Source organism: Centrocercus urophasianus, unplaced genomic scaffold (genome assembly GCF_019232065.1).
Source record: "Centrocercus urophasianus isolate 14NV4802_14NV808 unplaced genomic scaffold, USGS_Curo_1.0 seq_18, whole genome shotgun sequence".
Classification (NCBI taxonomy): Eukaryota; Metazoa; Chordata; class Aves; order Galliformes; family Phasianidae; genus Centrocercus; species Centrocercus urophasianus.
This window is the reverse complement of record NW_024884733.1, coordinates 18,774,118-18,800,674: the sequence shown is the minus strand read 5'-3', so window position 1 is coordinate 18,800,674 and position 26,557 is coordinate 18,774,118. Positions and strand designations below refer to the sequence as shown.

At 38.6% G+C, this 26,557-nt stretch overlaps 1 protein-coding gene across 1 annotated transcript in view; it reads left to right on the top strand.

Annotated features, from left to right (window-relative positions):
- Positions 1-26,557, top strand: part of ST6GALNAC3 (ST6 N-acetylgalactosaminide alpha-2,6-sialyltransferase 3) — a gene marked incomplete at its 5' end in the record, with an annotated part of 115,795 nt that overhangs the window by 35,941 nt on the left and 53,297 nt on the right. The window contains one exon of the mRNA XM_042820106.1: positions 7,199-7,608. Coding sequence (XP_042676040.1) covers positions 7,199-7,608 — 410 coding nt within the window. The remainder of the gene's footprint in view (positions 1-7,198; positions 7,609-26,557) is intronic.

Here is a 26,557-nt window from a genome sequence, read left to right as displayed (position 1 = left end):
ACTTGTTGGTTGCGTTTGGAGTTGTTTATGAAGTTCATTGGATGGTTCTTGGTTTTAATAATATGTTTCCAGTAATGTTTTCCATGCACAAAATTTGAGAGTCATGAAGTGCTAATGAGAGCAAGTGAGCAACGTGGCAGGTGTTAAGATAAATGACTTATTCGATGTAACGTTCAGCAAACAGTGCTCGGTTGGAAGAATTCCCAGCTTCTGAACTATTACAAAGCCATGGCAGTTCAAAGGCTGTGTATTTGCAAATGAGTGATAGATGGAGTGTGACAAACAATGTGGTTATTTATGGTCATCAGCTAGACCACTGGAATGAAATTAGGGGTACTCTAGAAGGGTGTAGTTTGTTTTTCCTGGATATTTGAGAAACTTGTCTTTTTTTTTTCTTCTTTCTCCCCATAGGATGTTTTTGAGAGTGAATGTTATTTCAGTGCCTGTCTTGTGAAATCACTGCACAGACTGTGCGGGAAGGAATTTGCTTCCCCTTTACAATTAGGCATTCAATCTTCAGTTGTTTGACGTGAATATTTCCATATGTTCTTGAGTATATTTATATTTTTGTTGTGATATTTTGTATACCAAAAAAGACTTTGCTGCTCTTTTTCTCCCCTGATTCAGAGATGTTAATTGGGTGGACCTGGGACTGTAGACATGTATATGTCTATTGATGTCAGGGTTTCTGGTTAACTGCAACCTGTAGTACTATGTGCTGAAATGATTCTCTATGTTTCTTATTTGTTTTCTGCCTGGGCAGTTACAGTTTGAGGAAAAAAAGCTATTCTCTCTGCCTAATGCTGAGCTGTTTAGTTGACACGTCTGTTAAAGCTTCCTTTGCAGAAGTTAACAAATATCTTTAGGGGTTTTTGGATCTTCTCTTGTGCTAGTTTTCATTCCCAAACACTGTGGGCTGGCTCAATGGTGATAGCAACATTATTTTATTTTTTCCCAAATCCTCTATGTCCAAACATGTCTCTTTTTCAAAAACTTACTTACATTCTGCATTTCCATAGTCTGTTGCGCTTCTCTGTATTCCTTTTTTGTCTTCTCTTTTGGTATCCCAGTTCCAATTATTTCTTTCCTTTTTTCAGTCTATTCATTTCTGTTAATAAGAGCACATTTTCACTACCACTGTACGTGTGGAGAGGAGTTTACCAACCACCCGAGAAGCAAACTAAACTGTGGCTTCTGTTTTCCCAGCCAGCACCTGTGGGACCAGTTCTTACACATCCTTCAGGCAATGCCTTAGGCCAGAACTTTCTTCACCTGCCAGTCTCTCAGTGCCCCAAATCCCGGATCTCCTGGCCATCAACCTTTTCTGGGTCTGTTCCTTGTACTTGAAACACTGAATTTGGAAGATTCCTTCTGCCATTAACCCTATGTGTAGAGGCAAAACACATTCTACTGTTCTTGAATTACTCTGCCAAGTCTCCATTTTTCAGCCTTGATAATTGAGATATCGAGACTCTTTTTTCCTCACATATATTTTAAGTGTTTATTTTTTCTATTCTCAGATATACAAGTTGTACTTGCCTTGTTTCAAAGCTGCCTCTATTCTTCCCAATAGCAGCAGCAAAATCAATGGCATTCTGATGAGTGTTTGCTCTGCTATGCATTGAAAAATGTACTAGCTGGCATAGAGTCACTGGGGCTGTCTTCAAAGTGAGAAAGATGACACTGCATCACTTTGCACCATGGTTCATGTTTGAAAGATTTGTGGGTTTTTTTTTTTTTCATTCTGTGGGAAAGGAAGCTGAAGTGTTTCAAAAAGACACTTGCTGAAGGAAAGTTTAGATGGTGCTGGAGACGTCAAATTTCAAGCTCTGCCCCAGGTCTGAGCATCCTTCCCTTTTCTGTCTTTTTACCACTGACATCAGGAACGCACAGGATACCCGTTCAAAAAAAGGACTGATACCAGACCTTTCAGAGAGGTTCAACACGAGCTGCAAGTCAAACTGGGTCAGTGCATATAGAAAGAATTTCAGTGACATTTAGTTATTCTATCTGTTACTACCAGATCAGTCTTATTATGTGTTCCCTTCCAATTCATTCAATTTAAATAAAAACTTCCTGCTAGCACTTATGTACATATCAGTGACAATCATCTAAATAAAATAGACCTGGCACTTCAATCTCAGTCTTATGAAGAGGCAAATCATATTCTATTTATTTGAAAATGGAATGTGTGTTGACATAGGGCTTATTTCAAAATAATGTCAAAATGTTAAAATCTTTATGAAATCTTAGCATTAAATTGTATGGAGACGGGTATTTACTGGGATGCCAGGGGCTAAGACCAGAAGTAAGAGCTGAAGATGGGAAAAAAAAAGGGAACAACCACAAACTTAGGGTAATCAGACCTGTGGATTTTTTTTTATATATAATTTTTATTTTTATTGCTTAATTGGTAACTCTTGCTGGGTGGCCATACAAAATTTTTTTTTTTCCTTAAATGTGTTAAATTTTTACTCAGAGAAACCTGGTAAGTCATTCCATCAGTAAGAGGTCTGAAGAAAAGGACTAAGTGTTGCTAAGAGCAGCTTAGTTAATTGTTACTGAAACACAGGAAAAATTAAAATACATTTTTTTACTGTAAAGTAGAGAAAAGTAATAAAAAACAATGCCAGACGGTTAATGCCTCTCTTGTACCTTTCATTTGAAAGACCTCAGAAGAACATCAAGAAGAATAAAGGCAAAATCTATTCCCCACTGGCATCATTATAAATGTTGTATCCTCTAAAACTCTAAAGACATCCAAGAAGAGTAGGAGAATAAATGGCATTGAAATAAAGAAAGTCTCTCTGGAGCTTTGTTCAATCGGCTTTGTTAGAATTCACTCAAATAGGATGATTACAAGAAAAGATCTCATTTGTTTCAACATTAAAGGAGCAAATTAATATGTGGCTAGCTGCTAATAATTGCCTCATTATGTAGTGAATGGGCAATGCGTCCAATTTATAAAATTGCTATCATATTGTTAAAGTAACAATTGGGAAAGTTTAATCTGAATTTCCCGACTATCTGTATGATTAATTGTGGGATTCGCAGAACGAAGTGGGGTTGGTGCGTTGGAGTGAGCTCTGCAGCACACCATGGGCCTTCAGCTCTGAGAACTCTCGGGAGAAACTGAGCTTTTCATTAGCGTAAATTACATCTGCTTAGGTCCTGAGCTAGCCTTGGAAAACTGAATCTGGCAATCCTGGCTAGGAAGGCAGCTTGGAGTGGGAATGGCCCATCAAGATGTTGTGTTGTTGGGCTCCAGTGACATCGGGAAATCAGAAGGGTTGTGCTGAAGTTTTGCAAAGATATTAAGAAGTCCCAGCCTGCGTCATGTTACCTTGGTCTTCTGCAGCCATTCTCTTGCTAGAGACTTATGAAATGAAGGGGGGGAGTGTTTCAAATTGGAGAGCAACAAAATTTCCAAATATCGAAATCCTCTGTGGAAAAGCATCATGTTTTGTGACTTTCTTCTAGTTAGATTTGCTTGTGACCTTTTCTAATTCTGTCTGTTTTTGTTATTTAATGATTTGACCTTTGATTCTGTGAAGCTACTTCAGAGCTAAATGCAAAGATTTAATAACTAGAACTGTTTGATAAGTGACCTTTATTGCACAGCTATTTCTCTCTGCTAGAGAAGCAGCACTGTTTTGCAAGTCCTAACTCACAGTTTTAATTATCTTTTCTATTGTCTGTAAGCTTGCACAGGAAATGGAAAGGTCAGACATTTCATTTTCTTTACTGATTAAAATATAAGTGCTTCACAACAGTTACAATGTATCACTCAGGGAAAAGATGGAATAATTTGTCAGAATCGTGCCCAGATGCTCTGCTGAGGAGCTCTGTGTCCTCCTGGTCAGCAACAAAATGAATAATATTCGAGGAGCAAAAAGCAGTTCTTCAAAGATAATAGGTCAGATCCCATGGTGTCTGGAGGTGAAATATCTGTCTAAATGCGTAAAAAGAGAAGAAAAGTTTTCTGTTGTCTTTTTTCCCTTTGGCTGATTTATCTGCAATACAAGTGGATGAAAATCTCGTAAAAGGTAGATGTTTAATTTGTGATGGTCTGTCTAAAAAGCACAAATAGCAGCATTACAGGTCTCCGTATTCCCTTGCTGATCTGCTGCTGACTGCTCTCTGTGGATGGGAGGACTGCCTGCCCTCCCTGCAGCCTATTTTTGCCTCTCTTATATGGTTGCAGATGACTGAGCATTTAATTGCTATCCTGGAGTTTGTGATATGGATACCTATAAACAGTTACTGACAATTGCAGAATAGTCCACCAACAATGCATGTTTTCTCTAATTCTCCAGTTTTTCATCTCTCTGAACTCTGGTTTCTTTGTGTAAGAAATGACTCTCTGTGTCTGTTCATCCTTAATGCAAATAAGTCATCAAGTTAAATGGAAAAGTGACAGTTTCTCATGCAGATTAGGGCTTCAATCAACAACTATCCCAACCAAAAATCTATGAAGGGTATAGGGATGTCAGTATTTGGGGTGATGAGAGATAACAGAAGATTACTCCAGCTCTTCAGGGGTCATCTCGGAGCCATTAAGATTGTCCCAGTTTGGTAAGAGAAATAGCAGCCACAGCTGCCTTGATAATTCCCTGGTCTGACCCCTCTGGCAACCAAATCCCCGTGCTTGAGTGGCTCCTGCAGGAGCCATCTGGCAGAGGAGTTACATTTGAGCATCTTCTGAGTCTGTAATGAGACCTCACCACCATAGCCATAGCTGAGGTGTGGTGTCATAGCAAACAGGACGCCGAGCTAAGAGAGGAAAATAAGAAAGCTGTTGTGTATGGATTATAGAAACTGCCCCTCTTATCTTTAGCTGTTATAAACCAAGACCACAGGCAGCAAGGCTGTCTCTATATGGGGGCTCAGTAAATGAATACTGATACGTGGTTTTGCACATACTGCAGAAAATGTGGTGCAAAAAGATACTGAGTTCAGTGGATGGTGCTGGAATGAGTTGAATGTTTGTCATGGGTGTCAGTCAGTCTTTTAACTCTCCACAGGATCTCTGTTAGCAAATGAGCATAATTAGGGCGTCTGAAATTTCTCTATGTTGTAAAAATGTCTGTTCTGAGATAGGATTGGAAGGGGTTAAGCCTCCACCTCTACTGAAGTAGAGCAGATTATATGTTGACCTAGTGCAGGCATTCAATATTATGAAAGCACTTTACAAATTGGAACAAGATAAATGAATCACAACAAAAGAGCTCGAAAACTGGGGGACACAATTGCAGGAGTGAGTGTACTCAGTTTATTCGAGCAGAACAGTTTCACTCAGTGAATAGAAAATGCTCAATGCATTTCTAACTAAGGTCAGAAAATCAAACAATTCCAAATTTAAGAGAGCAGCTCCATTTCAATGGAGACAGAAGAATATTCTGAAAAAAACACCCATCAATGTTGAGACAAATTTAAATGGGACCAGATTCTTGACCAAATTGTTTTTTCCTGTCTGGCAGTTTCATATTCAGTATTTGTTAGCTTGAAAGTTCACCCTGAAAGCTATAAATTAATCTACTGGGACTTGAACAATTCACTTCATGTTAGGATGTGAGTTATGCTCATGGATTTGTTTAGGTCACACAGCCATGTCCTCATAATGTATCTTAGAGAGAATTTCTGTAACTAAGCAGTAAACAGAAAGGCTGTTGTGTTCAGCTGTATCTCCTGGGATTTCATCCCTGCTGTTAAACAGCCAAGCAGGACAACTCTCTGAAACTACAACAGCTATAAAAAATACATGGTGTTCTGTAAAGGAAACGCCATCAGTGCTGTTGCATACAGTCATACATCTTTAACTCCTGAAGAAATGATGAAAGAATGTTTTCAGGTACCACTCACATAGAGAGATCAAATCAATCACAGCAGAGAAGTGAAAAGGCTGCAGTTGTGATGCCTACTGCAGAAACTTGATATACAAATATAATAATTGTCCCCCAAACATTTGATATTTTTGCAATTATAATTTGGCTATTATAGTCTTGAGGTGTTTATCTCTTGTCCTTATACTGTGCACCATTATCAAAGAAATCTGATCTAAGAGACCAGGTCCATTGTGGTCAAATGTAGCCAGGATGTGATCCACATCAGGTAAATTAGGTGTGATTTTGAAGAGAAATAACCACAAGGCTACTCAAAAAAGCATCTAGCTAAAAATCATCAAAACATTAGAGAAATGAATACTAACAGACATGTAAATGAAGTCAATCACTCCCAGTCAAAGCTGGGTTAGAAGATCAAGTCGGTGGCCATACAAAGAATTACAAATGGTGTGTGGCCAGGACCCTATTCTCTAAGTTTTTCTGGATGGATCTAGTTTTCATTTGTTTTAAATTTCTAGTAAAACTTTAATAAAATGCATCTTAAATGTAATGCATCCCTCTGATGCAAAAGAACCAGACAATATATATACAATTTATATTCAGACAAATGAAATATTGTCTGGGTCCGTATATATTTCTTTAAGGAGATAACTATTCCTATTTTCAATACATAAGGGAGAAATAGTACCCCAGAACACACTCAGGAAATACTGTCTTTGACTTCTCTTTGCCCAGGATTAAGTTCCTGAGTCACATGTCACCACTCCATCTGCCTCTCATTTTTCATGGTTCTAACAGTTCTCTGGAGAGAACACCACATTCCTCTATCTACACCTCTTTCCAGCTGCAGGGTTTTAGTGCTATCAGGTTGGTTGTTAGAAGTACACTTCATGTTTGACTTGTGTCACGGATTTGGGAATTATTCCTTCAGACACATAACCAGAATCAGTGTATAGTTAAATTTTCAGCATTATTTTTTCTGTACGTTTTCCCTGTTGCAGACACCTTTTCAAAACAGGCCTTGATCTAAATTATTTTCTGTTGCTGCTTTCTTTTATCATTTTCTAGGGGAAAAAGTAACATCCAGAGAGAAAAAGAAATGAGTATTTTTCTAGTTGACTTCAGTAGGTGAACAAAGGAAAAGACTGCAGGCACTGAAAAGGGTTGCTTTTAGAACTGTGTAGCAGTAGGTTTTTCCATCAGCTCTACCACAAGGGGATTGATTTTCTTGTTTTATAAAGAGAAGTATCGCTGTCAGTTTTTTGGATTGTCCTTGTCTTTCTGTTAACTGAATTCTCAGTCTTCACGCTCTGTAGAGAAGAACCTGCCATGTATTTTTGTTTTCTCTCTTCCAGCCTCTACAACTGGACTGTGACCTCTGTGCCATCGTTTCCAATTCCGGACAGATGGTAGGCCAGAAGGTGGGAGCTGAGATAGACAAGTCCTCCTGCATATGGAGAATGAACAATGCACCCACAAAGGGCTATGAGGAGGATGTTGGGAAGAGGACGACCATCAGAGTGGTCTCTCACACAAGTGTGCCTCTCCTACTCAAGAATCCTGAGTACTTTTTCAAGGAAACCAACAGCACTCTTTATGTGATCTGGGGACCTTTTCGAAACATGAGGAAGGATGGAAATGGCATTGTATACAACATGCTGAAGAAAGCTGTTGACAGCTACCCAACTGCCAAAATCTATGTGACAACGGAAAAGCGCATGAGCTACTGTGATGCAGTGTTTAAGAAGGAGACAGGAAAAGACCGGTAAGTTATACTTGTGAAGAGCAATTATGTTTGACAGAAGACGTGAGAGAAGACCATGCTGGATGCCAGCTACTAAATGAATCCCTAGATATGTTTTTAATGGATTGTTTTGTGGTTTTGACTGTTACAAGCACTTGATGAGGCAGCAGCTAGGCCCCATTTACCCCACCTACGCTACCTTCTGTTCTTTCAATTTCTGTTGGCTTGAGTCCCAAAAAATATTGGATGTCTTTCTGAAATGTTTTGAAAGCTGTGTGTTGTTTTCAGCTCAATTTACTATTGATTAAATTGATATTTTATTTGAAGGGGATAATCCTACTCAAACAACATTTCCAAGTGCACAACCTGAGGATAACTCTGGATATTGTATTTTTGTCTCTATTGATATTCTCTTTAGTTTTACTTCAAGCACAAACCACAGGGTTGTGTGCTATTTGTGTTTCTTGGTGAAAATGGATTTGTTTTGGCATTGAAGGGGACCTCTGTGTTTTGGCATTGAGGCAGCCTCTGCTACACACTTAGTAGGAAGGAGTTTCCAGACCACTGTTGTGTCTCAGTATTTATTTTTCAGTTTGCACATCATGATTTTGCAGTTATGAAGGAAAGTAGCTATTCTGACCACATTATAAAAATACAGATGTTAACTAATAGTTTAACCTTATCCAAACTTTTGACTTGGCTGTTGCTGTAGAAGTGCTTGTTCTCTCAGTCTCCCTTGATTCCCTTTGTTACTGAAGTGCCAAATCTTGGTTAGAGTCAATTTTGCCTTTTTGAAAATGAATTGAAATATGGGGCTTGTTCAGCATGGGCATATATGGCTGCTGCAATTCTGGAGTTGGAAGGGGCTTCCATTCTCCATAAATGTCTCAAGGTTGTCATTGCTTTTTTGGTTTAAACTGAAGCTGATGAATTGAAGCTAACAGAAAATGCACGAGATGCATTTCTCAAAAATGTCCTTTAATAATCAAAGGCATCCAGTTTACCTATTCATCAAGCTAAATATGATCGAGAGAATATCATTGCATTTGTAAACTTCAATTTGTTTATATTTAAATTTGTATATATTCCTTGATAATGGTTGTCAGGTTACAGTGACTTCACAATGTTGCATTAAAATCCTTACTGTGAGAGCAGCTCAGTGCAAATAGATACCTTAGCATAGCCTATCAAAAAACATCATCATTCAAGTGTCTTAATCTCCAGCCTAATGTGTTCCTATTCAACAAATTAATACATCACAAAGTTTTATTAGTTCCTTATTAACACAATACAAATTATCCTTTCCATGTCAAAGACAGATTGAACTTCTGTTCTCTCAGAGCTTATAAACAAAGTTCTTAGGAATCCTGGCATCAGTAGCCCAATGTCTTTCTCCTTTATCTGCCACTACAACTAAAATTTTCACACTGTGAGCAGAGGCAAATTGTAGAGGGACTTCATGATCCACGTGACGTGGTGTACATAACTTTAACGCTACGAAGTAAGCCAATGCTTCTCACAGTGGCAATCAGATCACATCCTTGCATCTACTGTAACTTTCTTTTTCAGTTCTGCTTATCCACATCAAATGCAAGTGGTATCATTTTGTGCACTTGTCAGCTAGAAATGAAGGAAATAGTCAACATGACACCAGCTCTCTACTAGTCAGGGGGTCTCCATTTCGAAATCATTTTCAATTCACAGAATCTTTATGCTTTCTCTAGGGAGGGTGATGAGTCTCTTAGAGGTATATGCCAGTTGTGGAAGCACTAAAGGCAGAGCACAAGAAATTTGGGAGTGATGAAAATAGTTTCGCACATTATGCCAGACTGTTACAATGCTGAGACAGAATCAGGTTCCTCAGCCAAATACTCCTTCCATTCCTCAGAGAAACATCAACTCCTGCTTGCAGTATTAGTTAGAACAGAGGTCTGCTTCAGCATGTTCCCAGAAAAAAATCTGGAAGGATACCAAGTTCAACTCATATTTTAAAATGTACCAAGTGGATTGTAATCACGTCATTTTTTAGCTTAATCCTAAAATACTGTCCTTATGTACAGTGTATTCTACTAAGGCATAGTAAAATTACAACAGATTGCTAGTCTGTCAAGCCTTTAATAGCTTTCTAGTTCTACTTTTTGGTATATTATCTTTTCAGGTAATCAGTGAGACTTTAATCAGTGAGAGTCCTACACTCTCGCTGGAGCTTCATCACTGAATTCAGTGGGCACAGGTTCAAGCCCCACAGCTTTGCTATTGATCCATAGTTTATTATCAGTTGTATGGGGACTGCTGAATCACGGCCTGAACCTCTGATTGATCCCCTGAGGCGAGTCATGAGTCTGCCACAGGAGCACAGGTGAAGGCAATTCAGCTGTGCTGCCGGAAGGGGGGCAGCCTGGCTGCACCTCTCCTAGACCCATTTAAGAGCTGACCGCCAGTAGGGAAGGATCTGTTCTGGAGATCCACTCCATTGGAGTTTCCCAGGCAAGCCTAGGATATGGGTGAGTGTACTGTCATTTCTGGTTCCTGCTTTGGTGTAACAACATCATAGCCAAGCTCTCTGTTATACCGTAACATCTGTATATTCGTTAATTGTGCACTGCTTTACCATAATATCTGTATATTCATTAATTGTGCACTCCTATGCCATAACATCTGTATATTCATTAATTGTACGCTGCTGCACCATAACATCAGTATATTCATTAATTGTATATCAGTTCATGTAAGAAATAAGGATTGTCCCTGAAGAACTTCTAGCAGGTAGGTTGGAAGCAAATTTTTTAATTCTTTCTGTAACAGTATTCTGAAATATGAGTTATCAGTGCTGGAGAATTAACCTTGTATGCAGTGTTATGAATCTGGAGGACATACGTTTCTTCTGAGAGTCTTCATTAGTGAAGCATTTGAGTTCAATGTAGTGAATACTCATCCATTTTGAATAATTGTTGTACATAAATAATATTCATTACCAGACGCTCATGGTTTTTCATTAAAGCATTTTACTTGGTGCTTCCCTAGAGGGAATGTAAACCTGGCAGCTTCTTCTTATACTTCACTAATGTTTGGTTATATTGCACGTATTGAGTCAAGTGAAACATTTAAAAAAACACTGGATAATCACTAACTGTGGCATGTTTGTATCTCCTTCAATCCAGGTAAGTGGTTCTAAAGACATCTATAACTTTGCTATGTGGTAAGGCAATATGATATAACAACATTTAATTGGTAATAACAGAGAAAACTGTAGTCTTCATTAAAGCAGCAGAGCTAATTCTGGTCTGATAAAGTGCACTGAACAGCCCTAAATAGGTTTTAATTAGCTGGCACCAAAGCTGCACCACCCTTAGGGAGGGTAAAATTAATGAAAAATAGCAGCACATAGATCAGCGCTACTGGATGTCATTGCCTTAGGTGAAGGTGATGAGGAAGAAGGGAGTGCCTTTTAAGGATCATTTAGAAAACAGACTGTGTTAAATGTGACTTTTCAATGCAATGATAAAATAAATCTTTGCTAATATTGCTGAGACGCTCAAATATCATCCTGATTTCAGCCTACATTTGTATTTATTGTACAAACACTTCAGGCTGACCACTCAGCAGGTGTAGCTCCAGTCCCCCCTTGAGGCTGGCAGTGTGATCAGACACTGCCTGCGGGGGACACTGAGCCCCAGCAGACAGCCAGTAATGCACGTGCTGATATCACCTGATTCATGGCTTCACTTAATGTCTGAGGTCGTCTCATATATAACTGCCTGAAAAGAGCCTGATAGACTTTCATGTGGAGATACGTTCTGATCCCCTAAAATTCCTGTAAAGAGACCTTGAGACGATGTTCTGAAAGCCAGCCCTTTGGGTGTAGGTTTGACTACATGCTATCTTAACTCTAACAATACCCACTCCATGTTTAAACAATCCAGTTCAACTTGTTCCTTCCAACTCAAAGGATTCCATGAATTCAACGTTTTATGGCTATTATTAGCTATACAAGCATGCTCACTGGAGGTAGCTGTGTTTCAATCAGATTGGTGTTTCTGAAGGATTTCTGCTAATGTCTTGGACGATTCTGAAGAAGTTAAATTGGTTTAGTGCTTCTCCTCCAGTTTTCAGTTTCCTCTGGGCCAGATGGTGCGATGTGTTGGGTTGTGACAAAGCTGGTTTATCATCTGAGGCAGAAAGATGGATCATTCTGATCGCTGACTTCTACATAAAGATTCAAAACTTGGAGGTGTGCTCAACCTGCTATTTTACTCAGTTCTGCACACTATTTTTTTTTCTAAACTTGGCAATATGTGAGATCTATATTAAATCTCTGTCATTTAGAGGTACAAATTATATTCATCTGAATTTCAGATTGACACTGTTAGGCAACTTAAGTCATCTCAGCTTCACCTCAGCTAATACGTGGTTTTTGATGTGTCTGACTGATCCACGCAAAACTGTAGTCTAGTAAAAATGTCTTGAATAAGTGAAATTACCTTCTCTGAGATACAGGTGGGTGCAAATTCTGTTGTTTGGGGAAGTTCTCTCAGAACAGAAATGGTAAACCTGTCAGTGGCTGGATCACACAAGTTTTGTGCTGTATTTCTTGGCTTGAATAGAGTATTGCAGTAATGTTATCTCTTTTGCGCTTACTTTCATAGTCATACTAGTTTCCTTATCGGAGAAAATACAAAATCTTACCCAGTGTTAGATAATAATTGCAGAATGAAGCTTTTCGTTGGGAAGTTGTGAACACTGACAATGAATTTGGCTCAGAGTTAGTTTTTGGGAGTTGGGCATACTCTCATCTGCACTTTGTATTAACATGAGTTTTCTAAAAACTGGGAGGTGAGTAACCGTTCATTTTGCTTGGAAAGGAAAACAAGCAGAGTTATGGAACATTTACATGCTTAAATTATAGAACTCTTGGAAGAAAATGATGGAAAAAGGATTCAGACTGACATGGGAAACATAATGTGTCATAAACATTTTAAGGATAAAAATTTTTGTTTACAGTTTGATATGGTCTTTGTCATGTTGATGTATTCTCTGCTGTTGCACCGATAAAGCAAAAGGTTCTCCATTGCCTGCAAACATTAGAGTAAGCCCCAGAATTTGTGCTGGACCTGGTCACCATTTCTCAAGTGCTTGACTACAGATCTTTCTCAAACCACTGCTTGGTACTTCCAGTCTTTCTTTTTGCAAAGGAATTCCTTCAGAAAACATTAATGGATTTGTCTGTCTTAATTCAAAGAGCGCTTAAGTAGTTTCATTGTCAACTGAGACTGCTTTATTACCTGGAAAAAAAAGTGAAGATCTAAAGCATGAAACCTTAATGAAATAAATAGATTTTTCGTTATAAAACACTTAAAATCTCAACCTCTACTGCTATTTGTGGTCAATTACCAGAGTGCTAACAACCATTTGGGGGTTTACACGTATCTCATTCACTCTTCCCTGCTAAAAAAACAGTTGTTCCTGAGTATCCTAGATTTATTCCCTGCAGCCTATTAGTATCTGCATTTATGTTTCTTTATGAAGATTTTCCTAATTAAGATGAACATTTTTCTCTATTAGGCAGATGGAACTCAATCGAAGTCTGTTTTTTATTAACGTGGCAGTAAACGCTGTTCAAAGCTCAAGCACTTTTTACAAGAAATGCAGCTCCCACTGCACTACAGTAATTGAGTAGTAAAATAATGCGTTATTAAAAAATTAGCAATATTATCTGTTATTTTGTGGAAAACTGTGGCTGCGTAAGTATGAATTTAGAGACCTATTGATGCTGTGCTGATTGCTGACTTTAGCCATGGAAGTACTTCTTTTTAAATAATGATGTAAGTGAAAGCGTACATGATCAGGATCTACTTTGTCTTCGTGTGTTTTCATATGTTGTGTGAATTCATCCGAGGTTTATTTGTTTTAATTTACTGAATCTTTGGGTGCCACTGAATGCTTTCTGCTCCTGACCAGCTAGATACTAAATCTTTACACAAAGTTTGATATTGACCTAATTACATGCACACATTTTTCATCCTGTCCTTTGAATGTTCTGCAGCTTTTATGGCCACGATCACATTGTTTTATCTCTTATGAGCAACCCTCTGATTGCACATATAGATGAGATCCCTCCTGGACTTTTCTCACATCCCATGAATCCTTTTGAAGGATGAGGTCACCCAATGATCCGTATGCTGGCAGTGCTGGTAGCGCTGTGGATCCAACTTTGCTCTTGTTCTGTTGTTTGTGGTGCAAGGGATTTTGTGGCTGTAAAGGGAGAAGATTTGGAGGAAAAAGTGAAGAGGTGCAGATTTTCAGTGAAGCCTTTGGTGTTCGTAGAAGCTTCACTTCCACTGCAGCATTTTTGATTTTTCAGATCACAGCATTTAAAATAGACCTTGATTTTTTTTTTTCTAAAGAAGTTTAAGTTTTAAAAGGAACAAAACTAATTAAAATAAAACCAAGAATTCAATCTGTTTTTAAACTCAACCTTTCTGCCAGTTGAAATAATTTTCTTTAAAAACAGTGATTACCATTGAAGTCTGTGCTTATTCCTGGTTGTCATTTAACAATGCTTTTCTAAGATGTATTAAATAGATTAGGAAATAAATGCAGTATCACTATGGCTTTGGTGTGTTACCCATTGTTTACTGATTACTATGGGTTTCCTAATGGAAGTTCCCTAATGTGCACTGCTTCATATTTACAGTATTTAGCAAAATACCATGTTCTGCGAATGAACTACATGAGAGGTGCTGAGAGATTGTGTTATGGAGTTGCTGCTTGAGTGAGGGTAGCAACTTTCAGAGGCAAGCAATAAAACACTGCAGTAATTTGTTGGTTCTTATAGGAAGGACTTTCTGTATGTCTTTCTGCCTGCTAGCTAGTAAAGTTTACAAGAACAGACTTTCAGAAGAAAAAGTTGTATGAGAATAAAAGTGACTCAAAACTAATTTCTCAGTGGATCTCAGTGAAAGAGAACATAAGAAAGAGAAAATATTTTCTTCTCAAAGCTTGGAACAGGCAGGCAACACAATAGAAGGAAAAACTGGATAAAAATGGGAAATGCTTTTGGAATGTTTAATCTTACATGTATAGAAAGATTAAGAAACAAATATTCCAATGAAAAATTAAGGAGTAAGAACTCTGCAAGTTCCTATACTTACAGGTGGGAGGAAAATGGGGTGAAAGTGGTGAAATTCCAGGGTCTCATTAAGTTCATTTGCTAGTGATCTTTTCCATGGAAAGAAGTTGGGCTGCAGTTTCAGAACAGTGAAGCTGCTGTGTGTGCATTTGGATTTATAGTGCATGTCTTGGAGGGTAACTCAGGATTCACAGACACATCAGTGAACCTGATGTTGCTGTTGGGATATACTACAACCTGCATTTAGGAAACAGTCGCTGGGTAAGTCCTCATGAAGTTCTGATAATGCTCACATTCACTGAGCTTCTAATGATGAGGTAGCTGTGCATTTAAAAAATCACATGCACAAGAGCTGCATGTACAATTTTATTCATGTGTTCACATCTTCAGTAGGTGTTGGAAGCTATAGCACAACCTAGGGACCTGTTACAAACCTTGAGGATTGTCCTCAAAGAGTTTACCTGATGTTATGACTGATAACTGGTGTGTAACTTAGTTTGGGTGTTTCCACACCCAAGTAAAGGGTGTGAAAGGAATACTCTTCAATTCTGTTATTCAAAGATTCAGACAATGTTTCCAGCACTTCGTTAGCAGTTCTTGCTAGTAGTGGCATTCAGTACAAGTGACGCTGAGTGCCAAAGATAGCACTCTTCTCAGAATCTGAGCAGCCCATTCCAAGGTTCAATAAATATGCAAATGCAGCAGGATTAAATGTTTCCAAATGCTCATATTTATTCTTTGCAAGTTTTCTGCTCCTATACCATCCTGATCTTTGGAGACTTCTTTTTCTTTTATTTTAAAGCATCAGCAACCATGAAATCTTCAGGGTTGGAAAAGACCTCTCAGATTACCCAGCCCAACCTACCCCACTATGCCCAGCATTGGCAGCCTATGCCAGCGCATCACTGCTCTGTAGGAGGAAAAAATTGTTCCTGATATCCAAGCTGAACCTCTCCTGGTGTGAACTGAGGCCATTATTCTTCTCTGCTATATTTGTATTGGTTACAGAATGGAAAAACGAACTTCTTAATGCATGCTTTACATGACTCATTAAAACTTCCAATGCACAGGATTTGCTGCAAAAGCTAAAAATTACTGCAGATGATGTCAGTAGTGTAGAATAAGACACAGAGAAAGGAAGTGATAGCAGATGAAATCCTAAGGAGCAAACAGCATGTTTTTGTCTTAACAAATATTGTCAGAAATACATGCACTGAGTTCAGTTGCCTCTCCATATGTTGCTCAGTTATCCTTCAAGTACACATCTTAGAGACACTGGCCCTCTTGTCTCTGAGGAGCATCCCAAACCTTTTCCCAATGACAGCTTTTCCTAAAATATAGCAGATATCGCTTAAGCTTCAAAATGCCTCTGTGAGGCAAGGAATATTTATCTGCTTTTTACAAGCTGATTTCCTTAAGAAAGAGACTTTCCTTGGGGAAAGTAGGAGCTATTGTTGTATAGAAATTTGTGCCATAGGGACTTTTGAATTTTGTATACTTACCATGAAGGCGTTTCAGTCTTCTGTGTTGCTAATTATGAGTTGGAACAGTCTGGAACTGTGCAGGTGGAACTGCACAGAACAACTTTCTGTTGCTCTATAACCTGTTTTCAGCCAAACACAGTAATGTTCCGGCACTTCTTTCGACATGAAATTAGCAGTAATCTCTTGACATTTTGCAATCAGTCAAAATATTAAGGAGAGAAAATAATCTGAAGAGTATTTGCAAAGCAGTATTTCTATAAGAATCATCTTGCTCTCAATTCTTTCATTTCAAGCATTATGTTGTCCTATCAAATGTCCATTCTTCTCTGCATCATCTCCACATCTTCCTCCACTGCATTTAGAAGTGTGACTAACATTTGTTATGTTAATTGACTTTTTCTTTCATGAAGGGAGAATTGTATCTTAGTTGGAGCTCTCTTTGTGGGCTGCTATGATTTTTGTATTTTCTGATAAAATGTATTTTGTATTATTAGTAGAAAAAAGCAGTAGTCCTTACCTCCTCTGGGCTTATCCAATTGTCTTAAATGTCCCTTACCTACTCTCCCAAGAAGGCAGACTATCCAAGGGAGCTGAATTACAGATTCTCCCAGGGAATCTCAGCTGCAATGGCATCCCAGAGCATTCTCCCTCCTGAAAGTACTTCGGATCTCACTCGTGAAAGTGCCCTGCAGAAACAGAAGGCATTTATGTTTATATAGGATATCCTCAGCTTGATACTACTTAGACCTGTTGAAGCATAAGTGGCTTCTATGCTGCTTGACCTGATTAGGAGGAAGGTAATGAACAAATTAATAACTGAGGGCCAGTTCATTGTTTATCAGTTGGAAAGAGTATTTTAGATGATATTTCTAGATGTGGTTTATGGTGTGGTACTTGGGGATGATATCACCAATGCAATCTTATTCTAGTAACCCTTCAAACTTTTACTTCTAGATCTCAAAATTCTCCTGTTTTTTAAACAGTAGCCACTGCTTTCATAGACATTTGACCAGTTTCAGGGTAGCACTAGCAAGAGCAGCTCTGTATATTTCAGTTAAACTTTTCGTTATGTACCAGGACAGAGACTGGCATATAATATATTTTCTTCGTTATTACTTTACATTTTTCCCTGAGGCTTCATTGATTTCAAAACCAGGATCTTCATTATATTAAAATGGTGGCATTAATACTTTCATCTCTGTGGGTGGATTGTAATAGAAAGTTTCAAAATAATTGCCTACGAATGTGAGAGGTAAAAATCTGTATGGTGTCATATTGCTCATAAAGTGACCATTAAAATAACAATTATGTGATAATGAAAAGAGTCACTATGCTTTAGCTTATCTTTACATAATGTTGATAGCTAATGAAAACAGGGAAGATTGTATCTAATTACAGTTAACAATGCCATTGCATTTCCTGTAAATGACATTTTGCTTGGGCTTGTAGATTTGCATGCTTTTCTGAAGTTTGTGAGTGCATTCTGTGTACTTCAAGTGTGACTAGTTTTAGAACAGTAGCTACATTTATTTTCTCAAAAGGTCGACACAGTCTTCAGAAAGGCTAAGACTTTGAACATTTTGGAAATTTGATTACCTGAGGCAGGTGTGTCTTGCAACATGGCCATATTGAACAGAAATAAGAGGGGGGAAAAAATAACAACAACAACAACATTTAGGTTATCTTGATTTGTTGTGTTACAAAAGCAAAGGTAGCCTGACATCAAGTCAGTCAGTAGAATAAATTCTCTCTTTAGGTCGTGCTTTGACATGGATAGAGAAGCTTCTCATTTTGTATGGTGAGATGCTGAAATCAGAGTTAAATGTGCTTGGTTCAGGAACGTAGAGCCATAGCTCCCAGTGATCTTAAGGGCAAGAGCATCCGTGAGAATTAAGCAGTTTTGGTTTTTGTACGCCTAGAGCAGACTACACTGGATTTCCACAATGCAGTGATGTTGGCCTTCGCATTGTGTGCTACTTGCAGTATTTTCTATACATAATGACATGGCTGAATGTTACCTTTAAATGCCAAACTCATCAAGGTTGGAATTACATTGGCTCTAACTAATTTCCAAGGGGCTTCAGCTTTTGTTCCTGCTTCTCTTCTTGACCATCTCAGGCTCTTCCATTTGGGTTATCTAAATGAAACTGTGGGCCCTCATGCTGCCACTGTACTTCAGTCAAACTCTTGTTCATGTTTCTCTTCAGTAGCATACTTGTTTCTATTTGGCACAATTCTTGCTTTCTTTCAAATATTCTTTTTGTCTCTCTCTCTTTCTTTCTTCCTTTCTTCCTCATTACTTTACAGATATTTTCCACATTTTTCCTCTTTGACTTTCTGCCTCATTGTTTGTAACTCTGTCATCTATATAGCTTTTGCCTTTCAGCCTTTTGTCCTTTTATTGTGAAATGTATTGCCTCAAATACGCCTCCTGTTTTCTCCGCAATCTTTTAAAAGCAACTCAAAGCCCTGCAAGGTATCTGATGAGGAACAGCTCTCCCTTATGTGCCCATGCCCTTGCCCTGACTCCTTCATCTGAATACTGGAGTAGAATTCCTGAAAGACTGCTCTGGCATTGCAGATCCCAACTCAATATGTCCAGCACATAAAACAAAAACAAAATATCACAGTGGGATGTAGAAGCTGTGCATGATTATTTATTGATGACTGTTGGCTACATGAATTAAAGCAGCAGGGAGCTAAGATTTTGATCAGAAACCAAGTGATTTCCTGGACACTTTTTATTTTTAAACATGAACCCAATGTGCTTCTGCTGTTAAGTACTCTTGTGTGACCTGCTATGTAACAGAAACATGTATTGTTCTCATGAGGTATATGCAAGCAGTGGTAGGAGCTTGCTGGTATTCGGCAGTTCTTATACATGTGTGTATATAAATGTATGTACACATTCACTAGATATACACATGTATAGATTTGAAGTGACATGCATTAGGGATAAATTCTATTTTCTGAGATTATAGGCTGGAGAAACACCCAAAGAAGGATTAAAAACATCCAGGAACTACAGTAAAATAAATGCACCCTCAAGCATTTGTTGGACCCAGTGGATATATTGACCCTGCCACCTATAAATTGCAGCACTATGAAGCATACTAACTGCATTCCCCCCATCCACAGCACTGTCAGATGAACTATTGGAGGTGCTTCATGTCCATGTTGAGGCATACCAAGCACTCAGCTCTAGGATTTCAGTCAGGGATTTGGCATGCGGCTGCCTGACTGCAGCCCTTCTGTGAGCTTTGAGCATGGAAGGTGTTCATCAAGAGGCTTACTTCACATGTTCCATAGTGTTAGCACTGAGCAAGGTTTGTTTGGATTGCTTCAGATTTTGTAAGTACTTTTGAACTGTGACAACACAGGGGAGCTCGACTTGCAGTAACTCCTGGGTCTTTATGCGCTACGGATATAATTTATTTGCTTTTAGTTTTTGTAACATCACCAACTGCTAAGGGAATTGATGTTTAATATGCTTCTAAATAAGTAAAACGAAAGTATGAATAAATAATGCCTGCTTTATTAGTCCAGGTGTTTTCAGCATTGCTGAATGTGATTTGATGACAGCCGCCAGCACTAGCAGCAGCAAAAAAAAAAAAAACAACTGATTTCTCTGTGATTATTATCATTATAATAAAATATAATTGAAAGATTAAAAAATTGATTCTTTTAAAAATTAATGTTGCGTGAGTAAGCAGGCTCTGTGACATTCAGATTTTTTTATCAGTGTTATTTAGATGGAAAATGGCTTGTTTTTCTTCCTGGCAGAAAATTGCTGATTTTCAAATAGGCATGTTACAGAAAACAGTCCCAGAAGGTTACAGGAGACAGCAGACCTGTGTCATTATGCCTTACATTCTCCTGATGGGTTCGGAGAAAAGCCAGAAACAAAAGAAAGTGACATTAATTATTGAGAGAGTCTTGGGATAATCTATTTGGCCAAGTAATTTTGCATGAAACTTACAAGAAAGAATTTGACTGCAAAGAACACAAACTCCTTCCATCAATATGCAATTTTCTGGATCCATTTGTCCAAATGATTATTAACAACAGTTGCTAAATTTGTGATGCTTTAAAATTTCTAAGGGCTGTGAAAGCGTTTTTTAGTTAAAAGGATGGAAGTTTATGAGGAAAAAAAAAAAAACAAAACAACAGAACTGAAAGACCAAAGTCAGTTACAAGACAGTTTTAAAGTGCAAAGCATTGAAAACAGCAGGAAACCTGAGGACTTGGAATAGCAATCATACAGCATCATCCGCTCCAATCAGGAAAGTGGAAACCACAAATTTATCTTTGATGATTTCCTGTGAATATGCTCTTTGAGGACAGATTGCCCTGCCCACTGTTGTGGAAGAGCTCAGAGTTACATCCCTTCTCACCGTAACATATGGATCTCAGCACGCCGTGCTTTTCCTTTTTTGAAGTCATTCTTCAGGTAGAAATGTTTGAGTAAAATATTGTTGCAGAAATGCTGGTAAGCATCCTTCAAACCTGGCAGGAACCTTCTAAGACATGCTGGAGCACTCCCACATCTGAGCATCTGAACAGTTGCATTCCTGCCACTTTCTGGTAGTCAGTACTGCCCTTCAAAGAAAATTGCTAAATGGCTCAGCTACATCATTCATTCTTCATTTGCATTAGAAATGGCTTTAAGCAATAATAGGATTATAGCCAAGAAGTGCCAGTGCTTTATCATACATTTATTTGACTTAATATATAGAGGTACATATTTGAGACAGCATTTACTCTTCTAGAGCTCATCGTAAAAACCACTCTGAATGGGAGTGTTTAAGGGAATGACAACTCCAATTAATTCCCTTAGAATAGCATGACTGGAATCAGATGCAGTATTTCTCTTTTCATTAGGCATTTCTGCATTGTTATGAGTGTTCTTATAGCATGAGATGAATTAAGTTAGCTAAAGAAATCCTAATGAAAACAGCCTACAATAGGCTGCTATTTCTTTTACTCAGTATGGCGAAGTGTGAGCTTTGGTTGTGGTACCTCGATAGCATCAATAGAAATAGATCCAAACTTTCATTTTGAGAAATGTGGAGAAGCTGTGTGCTGCAGACATCCTTTTACCTGCACAATGAATTGAACAGTGTTACAGCTTTTTCAGCCAGACATGATCTCCTTCTTCCCCTATTCCCACTGCCACCAAATCCCTGTAAATCCTTGTTTGGTTGGAAGAGCAGATCTTTATTCTGGTTTTCAACATGTACGTTCCTCACTGGAGTCAGGAGGTCAGCCTTCATGTTGTTCTTCTGTTCCCAAATGGGATTGTTGTGTGGGAGGAGCTGGTTTCTCTCTTCAAAGTGGTGAAGACATTTTAATTAATTTTAGGAAATCTGAGTTAGCAGCTGAGTTTTTCCATTTCTTGGTCATCAATGTCTACTGGTTATAGGCAGTGAACGTGGCACAAATACAGCACCTCCAAATCGTTTCCTTAGCAGTTAAGTATCTTCATATATATATATATATATATATATATATATATTCTACTGAAGCATCTGGAGTTTCAGTGGAATGTCAAGAAAATGGAATTCAGAATGCTAATGTGGAACTTTTCATTAATTGAACAATAAGGGATTTTGTAGTAACCTTGGTCTAAATCTCGTCCTGTTTTTCCTAAGAATGATGGAGTTCTGTGTGACTGCTGGTGTTACAGGCATCTTAGTATTGTGAAATGATAGTAAAGGCAGATAAAAGATGGATATACTGGGAATGTACTGATAGTTGAGAGTTTTCAATGTATTTTACCCATGTCTAAAAGTGTTCTGCTCAAATATTGCAGCAAAGAAATATGCATTTATGTATCAACATTATATCTTGAGTAGAATGCATTGTTTGTAATGCACTGCTCTTGGTCTCTCTTCCCATTCATTTCTTTTCAGGCTGTCACAAAACATGCTTTGAGAGAAATAATTTTGTGATGTGAGCATTCCCTGCCCTCTAAAACCACAGACAGCAATTCATCTTGCACACAATCAGCCATCTAGTAGTGATGACTTTCCATCCCTGTAAACTGGAGTTAACCTACTGGTCTGTACCCTTCATTCTGATAATCTTAGTTTATGTGTAAATAGCTTGAATAATTTGAGTGCTCTTGAAAGAGTCAGAATAATGTCATATGCTAGAACCTACTAAAGCTTTTCCAGTTATGTGAGTCTGCATCAGTCCTGGTTCACTGTGACTGTTCTCTAAGGCGTTGGCTTTTTTTCTGGGTGAAGATCACTGGTCCAAATCAAGTAAACTGAGCATTAACTGCTATGAGGAACTGGTGGAACTATCAGCTTTGTGAAGTCTAGATTTGGCCTTAAATATGTGGAGTAAAGAATGGATATCAGAAACCATTGTAGATATTTGTTACTTAGCAATACTTTTAAACTCTTTTGGCAGATCTGTGGTACCACTGCATGCAGTTTACTCAGTGCTTTAACGATGAAACACTCCAAAGTGTAACTCAGTCTCTGATGTGTAAAAGCAATGAGTTGAAAGGAGTGGGAAGAAAGACAATAGAACTTGCAGAGTCTCAGCTGAAAAACATCTGAGAAAATTCTGTTTAAAAACCTAAGTTACAATATGCATACTTTTCTACTGAGGACCAAGTCTATTGGTTTCAATTTAGAGGCTCACACAAGAGTTGTCTTTGCTGTGTCTAATAAGCAGTAATTGATTCTTCTACTTCCTGGGGGAGACATCACTATTTAAAGTACAATTGAATTCCAAAGTACCTTACAGTGCTATAGTGTAAAGTCATACCAGCCTAGTGCTCAGGGAGACCAAGTGCTTTGTGGATGTGCACAGTAAGTGTAGACCCTTTTCATTCTTTCATGCTCTTTGGATGCTGAATAGCCCGGTCAGCAGCATTTTTCACCTTGTAGTTAACAGATGCACAGAAATGCAAGAAACAAAAGCATGGCAGCAGAACAATTTGGAACAGTGTGGTCTGTTTTTATTTGTAAACTGGCCTCATTGGTTGGTTGGTTGTTTTAAAGTTTTCTTGTCTGATTCCTAATAAAACACCTTTAATTATCCATGTAATATCAAGGGTGAAACAGTAACCTGTTTGTCATCACCTGAATACTTTTGGGGGGGGGCAAATAGGATTCTCCTGGATTACTGGCTTATCCATTGAAGGAAAATTGATTTGATCATCAGATCTGCCCTTTCTGGGGCTATAAAAGTACTGGCTTTACAGAAACCATTTTTAGCACTATTAATGGCTATAACTTCACCCTTCAGTTGTACAAAAGAGTCTGGCTATAACTAACAAACTGTGTGTCTGTCTATAATGACTGTCTTGATAGTTTCACAGATCAGTTCAATAAAACTTCTTGCGCTCAGGGGAGAGATTTGGGAAAGAGCATCTCAGTGACATTCTTGCCATTCGCATTACCATCACTATGCACTCAGAGAAATATGTTTTAAAAATTGATTATGTATTTACAACGCAGATGAGAAATGTTTTTTTAATAGTGAGAAACTCCCAATGATGCAGCCTGTGATCTACAGCACTGAGTTGGTTTCTATGATTTTAATGCTACAGAATGCAGTCATAAAAGTTTTAGATCCTTAATGTCATAGGGTGCAGCTTCTTGACACAGAATGTTAATGTTAAAGGAGAGAGCTGCTGCAGGCAAGAGCTCCAAAGCCAGTAAAAACCAAAGGCTTAAACTGAACCTAGTTAGCTGACTGCATTTCTATACTTATCATTTAATATATAAACTGTAGAGAACTTGCTTGAAACTGACTTAAGGTTGAGACATAAAGTCACTAATTAAGGTAGACTTGCAGTGGGCCATTTGGCAGTGTGGAGGGTAGGGATAAGGAGTTTGGTCTGGATAGTTCTCTTGCCTCTCCCTTCAGGCAGCTTTTCTTTCTGAAAAAAAATATTCATATTTAGCTCTTTGTTAGATGAGGAGCTAAATTGTAGTTATATGCCTTCTGACTGTGCATTATATCTTCTGACAGGTGTATAACTGAAAGGCAGTTTGCTATGTCATACTATTCTCTCTGGTAGCCTTCCAGTTGTGCTGAAGAACTATTTATTTCTGGCTGCAGAAAACTGATCTGAAAATGAGTTCCATCCTGGAATGCAGGGGAAAAAGGACATGGAAAAGTGGGAGGAACAAAAAGAATCCATTTGTAGAAGTTTGGCCAGGTAGCTGGAGTGCCTTTTCCAAGTGTAGGAACTATATGTATTCATGACATTTATTGTAAGAAACAGTGTTAAACTTCAGCTGTTATCCAGAAGTTCCACAAACACGCCAGGTGTATTAGAGTTTACTTTGATAGAGAAATACACTGACATATCTCACTGCTGGGAGACTACTGCCCAAAGTTGCCTGAAATATTTCCATTATAAAAACTGAGTTCAGAAAAGTTCAGGAATTGCTTTGTTCCAGTTCTGCAGTGACTGTGCTTAGCTGGGATGTTCAAGTTAACAATACTGTGGGCTTAAATATGTGAATGCTGTTGGTGGTTTTAGTTGACTGCCTTTTCTTCTGAAATCCATTTCTCCTTTAATTCAGCAAGGAAAGTGTTCACAGGTCTGTCCTTTCCCTGTAGCATACTGTCCTGCTCTTGTAATCTCACCCCGTGGGACCCACAGAGCTGGGCCAGCCTTGTCTGAGGGCTGTAGTGGGAATCTGCCCTAAGCTTAAGATCACTGCTAGTTCCCTTTGAGATGTGAGGCCATGTATAGAGTTGAAAATCACAGAGGAAGTGAGATGGAGAAAAATCTTCCATCACAGAGGAGTCAGGTACCTTTCAGCTAGTGCAAGACTGTATTTGCATTACCTGCTCAGACCTGTGTCTCTGTGACTAACCTTATGCAGCATCTGCTGTCCAGGAGTGAATTAAGTTTACCATCTGTCATGAACCAATTCAGCACTGGATGTTACTATTCCACGTTTCCTGTTGCTCACATGAGCACTAGAGCTGCTAACAAGAGTGTGTCCACTGGGCCGGCTGGGCCATAGCAGACATGTGCAGTAAATCATGATGATGTTGCTTCCATGGCTCCTCACCACAGCCCTCACAGCAGAGCCAGTGCTGGCTTGTAGCAGCCCTGTTGATGGCAGCTGCTCCAGTATTTGGGGTTGCTGAATGCCCATCACCTTCTTATATTTTTGGGAGCTCCTGTAGAGGTAGGATGGTTGGATTGAGAGGATCCAGATCTAGAAGGCTGCCTTTTATTGCTTCAGCTGTTCACAACTTCTTTAAAGCTGATTGAAACGGCACTTACTCCCTTTGAGTAAATAACGTCGAGGGGTCAAAGTCTAAACTGTTGAAGTGAATTGTGTACAAGACGTGTCCTGGAGTCATGGCATAGATGATGACATTGAGAAAATCTAAGTGGCTTTTAGGGTCCTGCAGGTAGCTGCAGCAACTAAAGAAAATGCTGAACTGGTGGGAAGAATGCTGAGGATTCCTGGCTACCAGGTGTTGAAAATGCCTGTTCCTATCTCCTTCCCAGAGCAGTACTGAGCTATGTCCCTTGCAGTTTGTAGTTTGCCCGTTCATCTGTGAATGGAACAAATATTAATTGCAGTTCACCACTTCCATCTGGCATCAGTGTGGTGAGTGGAGACCTCTTCCTAATTTACAAAGAATTATATGCCTTCCTGCCATGCTGCTCTAGTGAATAGTAGAACCCAAAGCTAGCTCTAAATATAGATTTAGAATTGTTTCTCTGCTGGTCTTCCCACAGACACATCCTTGGCTCCCTGGATCTGGTCACTACCTACAGAAATTAAGACTAGCAATGCTTTAGTTAAAGCAGTAGTGATACACCCAAAACTGGGTATCTGTCTGCTCTTTTACTTTCTCTTTAATCAATAAAAATATGATTTCCCCCTCATTCAAAGGAGATTGAATTTCCACATAGCAGGGGAAAACAAATGCCCTTCAGCATTGCTGTCTGTGAATTGGGGCACCAGATGTCTTTTGAGCAGGCCTGCATATTGTCTCACCATATCCAAGTCACTCTATTATGCTTCTATTTACTGTAGGCAATTATGCTTTGACCCAAAGACATAACCCTGGTGGAATTAAAAATCATGTACCCTCTTTGTATAAAAAAGCTGAGTCTGAGTTTATGGGAAAGAAGTGTGGAGAATGAATCTAATGGGAAATTAGGCAGCAGTATTTGATGACTGTAAATGTATTTATTTATAACAGCTAATCTTGGTGGAAATGAAGAAATAAGACGAAATAATTAACTTTACTATTTATAAGAGTCTCTTTTATCCACTGTGAAATGCAGCTACCTCTGGGATGAAATGCAATGGTTGCTGAATAGCATATAGCCATTTAAGAACAAAAGGAAAGAACA